This window comes from Pangasianodon hypophthalmus, chromosome 7 (genome assembly GCF_027358585.1).
Source record: "Pangasianodon hypophthalmus isolate fPanHyp1 chromosome 7, fPanHyp1.pri, whole genome shotgun sequence".
In the NCBI taxonomy this organism is placed as follows: domain Eukaryota; kingdom Metazoa; phylum Chordata; class Actinopteri; order Siluriformes; family Pangasiidae; genus Pangasianodon; species Pangasianodon hypophthalmus.
Window position 1 is genome coordinate 4,878,985 of NC_069716.1, and position 11,636 is coordinate 4,890,620.

Consider the following 11,636-nt stretch of genomic DNA (forward strand, 5'->3'; position numbering starts at 1 on the left):
GTGGCTGTTGTTGATCAGACATTCTGTCCACAGGCACGAATTCTCCACAGTCCCTGAAGAAGATTCTGTCTCTGTCGGAGGAGGCAGCTGAGAGACACAGGAAGCAGACGGAAGATGCCGTGTCCAGCACTTCGTCTCCCCCTACGTCTCCTCGCAGCTCCCCAAAGAAAGGTAAGACCAGGACAGACTATCCATTCACACATACACACACACATTCACAGAAAACCTTGAGGACTGTGTTAATGAGTCAGTATCAGTTGTTAGTGTATTAACAAAATTTGATTGAAATATATGCCATCCCAATTGTAAAACAGATCAGTTCTGTTTTGCATACTACACTCCTTCGTAATAAGTATGCAACGTATTGAAATAAAATGGTTGAGTGTACTCAAACCTTTGGACATTTGGGTGAAGTGTGTCTAATTTGTGGCATTGTCGCCCCTTGGTGCTAGCTTTGTGCTACTGCTGTACTGTGACACACACACACACACACACACACACACACTGCCTTCAGTCTTTTCAGTCTTCTGCACACATTTTACCCCCCCCCCCTGGTGGTCACACGGCATCATGAGTCAGACATAATGCTTACTAGAACATTCTGCCATCTTGTGGCAAATCATCCAAATACAAGATGCTAGAATATTCTCTTTTCTTTAAAGGGATCCTTACTGACCAGGCCATCAGTTATCATCGTTGCTTTTTTCCTGTCCTGGTTTGTGAAGCCAAAGAGGGGCTTTTCTTCCCAATAGAGAAAGGCTTAACTAATATAATTTTATATGAATACAATGTGGAATTAAAATTTGTTATGCTAGTATTTGCTAGAATTAACATTGTGTTTAAAGTAATAGTTTGAGCAATTTTTCTCCTTTATGCCAAATGCAGTTAACTAACCAAGACATGTTGGTGTCTTAAGTTTGTTACTATACTTTGCATTGAAAAGGACTTAATGTATAAACACAGGCTCCACTTTCTTTCTCAGAACATATTTTGGTGTCACTTCGCACCTGTATCAGACTTGGGGTAGGAGGCGTGGCTTAAAGTTGAAGGTGGACTTTTCTGTGAAAGTTGATTTTGTTAGACTAATATAGTTCCGCGATTTGTAAACGATGTCCCTTGGAAATTATTGTTATTTGAGGTGAGTCTGATTTAGACACACACCTTGCATAGTGATTATTACCTTCCCTTTCCCCTTACTTGTCAGCATCTTACCCAAAACAGAAAGAAAACCATTAGTAGCTTATGACATTGTGATATTTGGGCGGATGTTTGAGCTCTCACTGTGTTCAAGATGGTGCCATTGAGGAAACCCGATGCTTTATTGATTAGTCTACTTCCGAGCACAATCCGCTTTGGCACCAAGGGACTCGGCTGCTCGTTCTGAATCACAATCTGTTGAAGGTGCTGCATCATTTTTGCTTAGACTGTACATCTGATTGGGGGGAAAATAATCATAGACAGAAAATCTCAGGAAAAAGTTTCAGGAAATACATGTGAAAAGATGTTAAAACAACATCACAGTTTTGCTTTGTAATGATATACAGCCAAAATTTGTTTGCCTACTGAAGAAGAAGCCTGTGTATCTATGTAGACAGTATGTGCTAACAGTATGTGCTAACTACAGTAGCAGTGGTTACTGCCTTTTTTCACCTTGTACACCAGGAGATGTTTTTCCACCCAGTTTTACTACTATTTAATCAAGATTTATGATGCTAATCAATAGTTAAATGCACCATAACAAAATACAAATGTTCAGTCAATATAGCATTTAAAATGCTGTAAATACGAAATTAAAAGGTAAAGCATATTTCTGCTAACATGCAAACACTGAGTCTGATGTTTCTTTTTTGTTATGTGCAGGTTTAGGAAGAGTGAGTGATAACCTGTCAGACTCAGGCCATAGTGAGATCTCTTCTCGATCCAGCCTGGTCAGCACTTCCTCTCTGGACATGGGCCAGGACGAGCGGCGTCTCCGCTATGGGCACGGGGTCAGCGACGGTCACACTGGTGGTCATGGAGGTCACCGGCTTGAGCGTAGAGCCACAGCTGACCCGGACCAGTACAGTCTTGGGTGAGCAGAGCTCAGAAGAGCTTAATGAATTTTTTCCCCCTTGTTCTAAACAAAAAATATTAAGGGATGCAAGCTTTTGCACTTAACTGTATGTTATTAATAACATCATTAATCTCTCCATCAGCTCGTTCTCATCAGTGCAGGACTGGCGTGGCATGTATGCAGGCACGGCAATGCCCTCCTCGCCGAGTTCAGAGGAGTTAAGTCAGGAGCAGGGCGACCGCGTCTCCTTGGATGCTGCAGACTCTGGGCGAGGCAGCTGGACGTCCTGCTCTAGCGGCTCACATGACAGCATCCAGGCCATGCAGCAGGGCCGGAGCTGGGATGCACTGGCTGAGGGGGCGGGGCTCTGGGCCGGACGAGGCAGCTGGGCGTCGACCTCGTCATGCTCATCCTCATCAGCAGCGTGCTGGGGAGATGAGTCCGAGGGAGACACGGGAACTATCAAGCGGAGAGGGGGTAAAGACGTGGGCACTGACCCTGACACCTGCAGCATCACTTCTACAGGATCAGAGGAATCAAAACAGCAGAGCCGCCGGCCGTCTCCCATCACCGCCGGCACGACCAAGAGCAGCCTGCGTAAGACACGCACTCACGTCATGACTTCATCTCATCAATTCCTCAGTTCTTTTCAAGTTTGTTGAACAACTGATCTTATGATTTATGTACTGTATCAACCAAGACATGTTTACTGTCCAAAATTATACCGTAAACCACATGTTTAAGTTACACACTTATAATCTTATACACTTATAATCATGTATAGTTGTTTATTATCTCTGTTTACGTGGTTTCTGATACTGTATGACACACTGTTATCTATAAAAATTGACAAATGGAAATCACAGAGCTAAAAAAAGCAGTCATAGGTCCATCTTGAAGTGTCACTCTACTAGGATCATACTTGAGCCTGGGGGCTTGGCCTAAAGTTTGAAGGCAGAGTTGTATATTAGAAGCGAGTCAGATAATAATGTAGTATCTTAGTTTTAAAAAATATGGTATTAATATGGACCAATGGTATTAATTGATTAGGTGAAGCCCATGGCAAATATGACCTGCACACCATGCTGTGTAGTTTACACATGTAATTCTATAATTATCAGTTTTATAAAATTCTAAAATCCTCATTTTTTTTTTTTCCCATGGTATCAGTCACTCACCACTTGTCTTCTGTTTTCCCCACAGCGCGTAAAGATGGCCGATACCGTGATCCCCCTCCCACTCCTCCAGGCTACACGGCTCTGTCCATCTCAGAGGTGACGGAGGGGACGACGCACACGACCAGGAGGCCTCCAGACTACACCACGGCACTGCAGCGCTCCCGCCTCGTTACACACTCGCCTAAACCAGGGACCGAGCGTGAGGGAGAGGAAGAGGAAGAAGAGGAGGAGGTAGAGGAGGAGGGTGAGTGCTTATCTCCAAAACTCAGAGATCAGAGGAGGAGAGGTCCACACACAGCAGTGCCCCCCAGGCCATGAGTCACACACACCACTCTGGCAGGCAGGTAAAACCACCCAAACTTCAGCTCACACACATACACACACAAATTTACTCACTCACTCACTCACTCACGTATTTAACAAAAAACCTGCACCGCATGCAAGAGAGCACACCCTGTTTGCCCTGCCTACCAGCCACCAGCCACCAATCACCAACCAGCATGTCACGTAGTGCATGTCAGGCCATGAAGAAGACCTGCCTATGCCGTGGTGGCAACATCCCTCCCATCACTTACTCCTTTGTGTGTGTGTGTGTGTGTGTGTGTGTGTGTGTGTGTGTGTGTGTGTGTGTGTGTGTATGCGTGCGTGTGTGCGCGTGTGTTTGTAAGGACAACAGATTTATCACCTGAGATTTAATTTAATAAATGAAATCTACACAGTTTTCTTCTTTACACCAATGTAGCTGATGAGCTAAGATCTTCTTCTTTAGTTTTGTACTACAGCTACAAGGCTAATGTTGCTAGCACATAAGGGAAGCTTATAGGCTCCGATTTTAGCATTGTATAAACTTCATATCGAAATAATCACCTCTCCTATAGGTGAACACACACACCTATATTATGTTTTTTTATGTACAAATGGATTTACTGAGCCTAAATGTGAAGTGAGTGATGACAGTGCTAAACTGGAGGCTCTACACTTCTTTTACGTATTAGCTACATTAGCCTTTTATTTCTGATACAAATTTAGAGACACTGTCTCAAGTCACAAAACATCTCAGCTGATGACTACATTTAGGGTAAAGGAGAAATTGTGTATATACTTTATATTTATGTGTTTATTTTTATATTCATATGTTTACATTTATATTACATTTAACAGTATGTTTAGTCATTAGCGGAGATGCTATTAGTTTTGGATATAAGAATAAATTGGCACTAGAGCTAGTTGTTTATCATAGACACTCGTAGTAAAATGTGTGTGTGCGTGTGTGTGTGTATGAATATGAAGAATACATGCATGTAGTCCAAGCCACTACCAAAAACTGTTTGAGCATCATTTGTCAATAGAAGTACTTCATCAAAAACTAAATCAATGACCTCATACTTGCTTTTTTTAATTTGAGACTAACTATTTGAGAAATAAATTTTTAAAACTAACATTCTACTTTATTTCTTTGTTTTGTCAAGACCATGATATATTTCATTCCAATGGCAACATGTACCCTAACCCAAAGCTGTGTGTGCTATTTGCCATGGGCTTCACCTAATCAAATGCATATACTAAGCATTATACTACATACTAAGTATTTTTTTAAACAGTTACATCTCACATCAAATATTAACACTTTGCTCTAAATAGAAATAACAAATTAGAAATTACCCATGTCATTGATCCACTGTATTAATAGTCATCACAAAAAAAAAAGAGCTTGACTTTTGTTCCTAATTTGCATATGCAGTGTAACGACTTTCTCCATCTGTGTGTTAGCCAGTTTAAAATAAAATGGCTCTTCTTCTTCCACAACATAGAGCTGGCCCCTAACACAAGCTGCATCTTAAATGGTGTACTATTAGATGAACTAAATACCATACACCATATACCTTGTATGGCCAAAAGTATGTGGACACCTGACCATCACACCATATGTACTGTTAAACATCCCATTCCAAAGTTGGTCCCCTCTTTGCTGTTATAACAGCCTCCACTCTTCTGAGAAGGCTTTCCACTAGATTGTGGAGTGTGGCTGTGGGAATTTCTGCCCATTCAGCCACCGTAGCCTTAGTAAGGTTGGGCGTTGATGTCGGAGGAGGAGGCCTGGTATGTCGTTGTAGGTGTAGTAGTAGGGTTTTTAAAAATAGGTCAGTACTGTCTCAGTTTGAACACTAACACTTTGCCCTAAACAGAAACGGTACCCTGTATTGACCGGCATCACAGGAACAAATTTTAGGTTTAAACAAGGTTTGAACTGTATAGACTTTTGTTCCTGATTTGCATATGCAGTGCAGTAACTTTCTCAAACTGTGCAAAAAAAATAACATGACAGATCTGATGGCTCTTATTTTGTAGATTGGCCACTTAACCAACTTAAAGGACATGCCCCTTCCACTACTTTTGGATAAAGTGTCCATGGTCAAATTGAATAGTGTACATCTCACTAAATATCCCAGTGTGAACACACTACTCACACTAAAAGTATGAAGTATGTGATGTACACCATTTTAGACACAGCTACAGTGATAACTATAGTATCTTAATGATTAACACCTATTGTGTCTATTACTGTCTGGGAACTATATACGTTTTTTATAACTGACAAAACAGTTATTGGTAGTGGAATCAGACTTATTAACCCTGCTGTATTTGTGTGTATAATTGTTTGATTTGAGGGGCGGAGTCTAACTCGGCTTCTTTTCCTTCCTCCAGAGGATGAGCAAGTGTCCGCTGTGTGAACAGACGACACTTTCCTTACTGTTCGGCTCTCACTGCAGTGACTGAAGGCCTGTGAGGCCCGTCAAAGGCAGACAGACAGCCAGAGCAACCAATCATCACCTCGATGCCACTGCCTGTCTCTCTCCTGATTGGTGGATTCATCTCCCTTCTCTGCCTTAAAGCATCATGAGGGGTTTTGTCACCCTGCATGCTAAAATACTGTGAAGAAAGGAAGAGAACGTTCAAAACGAAGAAATTACCTGGCACTTTGGAAAAATCTAATTATTTAGCTTAAAGTAGTAAAAAAAAAAAAGAACTTGAACCTGAATTCAAAATGAACACAGAGCGGTGCGACATTCACACAAAGACAAGACTGCCGTTGCCAGTCACTGATGGACATTTCCTACCTTCCTTACACATTCTCACAAATCATTTTTCCTCATCTGCACTTTTAAGGTATGTTTTGTAAGAACAAAATGCACATGATCTTCTCAGACTTCATCATCTCTTCTGGAACACACATTCTACATGGTGAAAATGAGAACATTTAGGGGAGAAAAACACTCAACACTCAAATAGCGACTCTTTTTATGGGAATCGGCGCTCACCTGTACAATGTGCGTGTCACTGTTGCAGTATTAATTGAGCTTTCAAGGTTGGTGAATGCTGTAGAACTGGAGATAAACACAGCAAGGTGGAAATGAAGCACGCTGGCGTGACTCTGCGTTTGGGTGCATCCTAAAGCCTTTCACTACCTACGCAGCACCCTGCTTCAATCCCTAGGGTGCTGTGTAAATGGAGAGATCTTGGACTTGTGGTTTTGTGGTTTTGACTTCTGTAAACATCGAGGGAAAAGGCAGGGCCAAACTGAGGGCTAAACTCATCAGGAACCATGAGACATGGTTGGTGCATTCTGATACTTGATATGAGTAGAACCCAAACTGGAAAATCAGAGAGCTGCTTGGATATCAGAAACTAATCAACGGAAGCTAATTTACAGGCAAGGCTTTTGAGATGTTAAAATTTCAGTTCATAGGTTTTTTTTTCCATCATTCCCCATCCCACCCACTGCTGTCACGTGTAGAGAATTGTAGAGTTGACACCAAATTCCGCTGGTGCATGACTCTAACCAAACCCCTAGAGTTCTTTACAAATTTTTTTTTTAGGGTGTGAGGTTATGAAACCTGTTCAGTAGCTAACACTAGGATTCCAAAGGCAAGATTTAAAAAAATCTTAGTTCAGAGTTTTCATTCCTGCCCCATTGGACCCATTTTGTGTCCTGTGAAAAAGGAGGGATCAGGGTTGATACCGAGCTCCAATGGTTCTTGACTCCAGGAACTCTCTAGAATTCTTTGCCAATTTTGAATTTGTGAATTTACATGGACACTGCATTACCTTTGTGCAGGAACCCAGAGACATCTATTTTATTTAATTTGTTTCACTTCAGGAGTTTTTGTTCCTGCCCCATTTCCTTTTTGGGGAGAAGACAAGATGTTTGTTACAGGCCTTATGTAAAGAACAAAGGAAGATTTTAAAACTTAGGAGCTGAAGTTACTCCAGTAGCTGGCTGCAGTAATTCAGGGACAAGCCCTAGCTTAGAGTTTTTGTTCTTGCCCCATTGCATGCACAAGGCAAGAGCTTTGTTTCAGTCCTGTGCAAATGAAGTGAGTAGAATTGACAGCGTTCCGCTGACTTGACTTGAATCACAGCCAGCTCCCTCCCATTTCTATAATTCTGTACAGTTTTGTTTGGGTACAGGGTTGATCAAGTAACTGGCTACAGTAATCCAGAGGCAAAGTTTTTCTTTTAAGTTGAGAGTTTTTATTCCTGCTCTATTCCACTCTCTTGGGGAGAAAGTGCGACCTTTGTTTCAGGTCCTGCGTAAATGGAGGGACCATTTGACTCCAGTCTTCACTGGTACCTGACTCCAGCCAACTCCCTAAAATTGTTTGGAATTTTTGAGAATGTGAGGTTACAAGATTGCTCCAGTGACATCTGGAGCTTATCTCAGTGTAGAGTTTTAGTTCTTTCCCCAGACCTTTGTTGACACCAATTTCCACTTGTGCTTGACCTAGTCAGCTCACTCCTATTGCAAGAAATATTTAGGTGGTTGTGAGGTTATAAGGTTGTTATTAGGCTACAGTAACCCTGGAACTAGGTGTTTTTTCTCTTGCACCATCCCATCCATTTGGAGGGAAGTCACCACTGGTGCTTGACCCATCCAGCTCATTCCCATTCCAAGAATTCTTTAAAAAATCTGGGGGGTTGTGAGGTCATAAGGTTGTTATAATTCACAGTAACCATGGCCTTTTTTCCCTGCACTATCCCACCCATTTGGAGGGAAGGCAAGATCTTTGTTTCACCACTGGTGCTTGACACCATCCAGCTCATTCCCATTTATTGAGATCTTTGCATCTTGAGGATGCAGGTTGCAAGGTTGCTCCAGTACCTGGTTATGGTTACCTAGGGGCAAGTTTTTCTCCTGCAACCCACATTAAGGAGAGCTTAAACATTATTTCATCCAGTGCTTCATTTTAATTTTGTAGAGAACAAAGTTGACGTCAAACTCCAATGGCACTTGACTGTATTCCCATTGAGCCACAAATTATCTTCACATTTCATATTTTTCTGAAGTTTATTAGGTATTTTCACATGGATGAAATGCCATGAGTTGCCTATCAGAGTGGATTATAGGCAGAAAAAAAAAACTCTGATTGGACCATTTTTAGAAGGCATATCCCTCCTATGAAGTGCTACAAGTCTCTAAACTACTGTCAACAGGATATATAATAAGAGGATACTGAGGGTGACTTGTTACTCCAAACCGAAACTTATCACAACTACGTATTACTGTGGTATGTAGAGAAAAACATAAAGACCTGTCCAGCCAGTGAAGTCCACACTTGACTGGGTGCTACTTCCATTCTGATGCGAACATATTACGGTTTTTGAGGTGCTATGTAGGCTTTATGAAGATGTAAACCTGCTTGTGTCACCCTGCACATAAAGAAGGGATCTGGATCAGAGCTCAAGAGCTCACAAGAACTTTTAGAAACATGCTTCTGAGACTCCGGTGGTGAAGGAACGCGTTAAACGAGCCGAAGGCTGCCAAGCTGAGTAGAACTTGACCGGTGAGAAGTCACTTTTATTGTTTATTTTTAATCACTGAGTTAAGCTGATCACATTGATCAGTAGTTTAGGACTGATATTCTTTGAGGGAGGGGAAAAAAAAGATTGCAGTGTTTTCCACTGTACCCTGTAATATTATCACGTCAACATTTCTTTCTCTTCTTGCTGTAATTTTTCCTTTGTTTTTTTTGTAATGGTTGCCGTCGTTAAAAAAAGGATCACATTTGTAAAACAGTGGTTATATAAATCATTCACCTCCATTTGAATTTTTGAAACTAGTCATGCTTTTTCTGGCGAGCTGAGTGGAGTCCTCTTTCGAAAAATAAGTTGCACAAACTGTACAAGCATAAGATAAATCGTAGTAGTTAGCACTGCTACTTTGTTCGATGTGTGATGTCAAGTGAGAAGTGTACATTTAGCTGGTGAAGATTCTCTCATTCTTGACTACTTTTACCTGTACGTCTTTTACAAAGACAATTGGTGGAGTATGTATCGGTTGTTATTTTCTGTCTTTTTTTTTTCTTTTTGTATTTTTAATACAATAATTGTAAATATTGGTTATATTTTTGTTGAACTGTAGAAATGTACTATGTTTATGCCTCAACATCCAGTTTATATGAAGCTGGTAATCAATAAATGCGAGAAAAAGAAATCGACTTGTAGGTTTCAAATGCACTTTTTTGTTGTTTTCCCCGTCAACGAGTTCTCTTTGGAAAATTGTTACTTTAAATGACACCGTCTAATGTTTGCACAAGATGAGACATGGAATTAACTTGAAATGTGTATCTGATGATAATTTTTTTTAACTGACACATCTGTCAGAATGAATAAAAAGACACTGATGCCTACTTGCTCTGCTTCTATAACAGTATCTTCCCTTCTTCACTGATGGATGTGTGAAGGTGAGTTGCTCATGCTACTGCATAAGTATTAAACCCCCTTGAACTTTTCCTATGGTCTCAATTGGAATTATGTATCATGAATGTACACAGAATAGCCCATAAATTTGAAGTAGGAGAAAATCAATATAGAATAATTATTTGCGTATTTGTGATTGCAATAGCTTTTGCTAAATTTGTTCTGGTGCAGTCAGTTGTCATCAGACATCACATAATTAGTTGAGTGGAGTCCACCTGTGTGCATGTGTCACATGACCATTAAATCCATTATTGCCTAGAGGCCATCCACCAATGGTCAGTGAAAAGATAAGGAGGACATTAATCCAAGTAGCAACCAATAAGTTCAAGAGGGGGGATAGATACTTATGTTCAACTTATATTCAACTTAACTTGGAAATGGGAAGTCGAAACTTGAAATTATATCATTTTTGACCTTGAGCTACAAAATGGGTAAAAACATGGATGACCATGTTCATCTTTTATTAGCAACTGTGACGAGTGATGTATATTTACCTCCTCAAAACAGTGAGCTTTATAGTCAGTGTCATAGATTTAACAAGAGCATATGTCTATATGTTGATTGATCTAATGCAAATACTGCTATATACTGTACAGTATAATTCATTTAAAAGTAAAGAAGTGCTACCTTGTTTACTGTTGGTGCCATGCGTAACCATGTTGATTTGACATCATGTGCTTAACTTGGTATTGAGGAGACCTTCTTGACTTTTAGTGTAGGAATTCTGATTTGAGTGATGTGTTTTCTTTGTTTTTTTCCAACAAAGAAAGTTATGAGTTTTAGTTGAAGACAGCATTATGCAAGTCACTGTATCTAAAGTCACAGCCAGAGATATTCCATTAAATTTTTTTTCACATCAAATTCATAGTCCTTAGATTGATTTGGGTTATGAGCAGATATAAAATAAAGTATAATGTGCCCCAAAAATTGGTTCCCACTAGTAAAAATGTACAACAAATCCTTGTTTATGAAGCAAATAAGGTCATGCAAAAAATATCTAAAGGTAAGCAAACATTTTCAAACATATTTTCCATAGTAATTGGTAGACCTGCTTTGGCAAGAATATTAGCAGTAAGTCATTAGCAAAAGTTGCCTGTAACACACTTACAGCAAATTACGATTGTTTGAACCTTTCTACATTTGTGTAGACTTTCTCGAAGTGTGAGGGTGTGTGCTTGTGAACAGTCTCTTTCTTTATTCCACAGAGTCGTCAAGTCCAAGGCATGAGAAGCCTTTGTATTTTTATTCTTCAGACAATCCCAAGACGCAGAAAGATATTTTGATCCGTCTGATTTTGAACCATGTTCTGGATCAATGGCCTGCTGAAGGTTCTGTCTTTTCCATTTTATTTTAGTCAAGGCTGGAAACGGGATCACTGGCAGCAAAACCGTCCCAGAGCGTCAAAGATCTGTGTTATATTTTACAGTACTCTGGTATATCTGTATATTCAGTTATGTTAGATTCTTACTTTCATCCCTGTGATTTTCCAGTGGCACCACAGAGTTCTTCTACAATCTACACATCAGCATGGACGTGTTTTCTAATCCTGCTTTTTCAGATCAGAAGATCCCAGGGATGCTTTGGATTTGTCTCAGAAATGGTGACCAGTGGTTCTTAGTGGTTACTGAAAACTCACTTTTTGCCTG

The 11,636-nt window shown here is 40.4% G+C and overlaps 1 protein-coding gene across 10 annotated transcripts in view; it reads left to right on the forward strand.

Annotated features, from left to right (window-relative positions):
- The window catches only part of rapgef2b (Rap guanine nucleotide exchange factor 2b), a 120,732-nt gene extending 110,812 nt beyond the window's left edge, over positions 1-9,920 (forward strand). For 8 of the 10 annotated variants that reach the window (XM_034305817.2, XM_034305821.2, XM_034305819.2 and 5 more), the window contains 5 exons: positions 34-171; positions 1,861-2,071; positions 2,196-2,650; positions 3,257-3,571; positions 5,938-9,920. In XM_034305817.2, coding sequence (XP_034161708.1) covers positions 34-171; positions 1,861-2,071; positions 2,196-2,650; positions 3,257-3,549 — 1,097 coding nt within the window. In that variant the 3' untranslated portion in view covers positions 3,550-3,571; positions 5,938-9,920. Of the gene's footprint in view, positions 1-33; positions 172-1,860; positions 2,072-2,195; positions 2,651-3,256; positions 3,576-5,937 lie in introns of all 10 variants that reach the window. The other 2 variants (XM_034305818.2, XM_034305823.2) reach the window with 2 other exon arrangements.
- Positions 9,921-11,636: the final 1,716 nt, after the last annotated feature.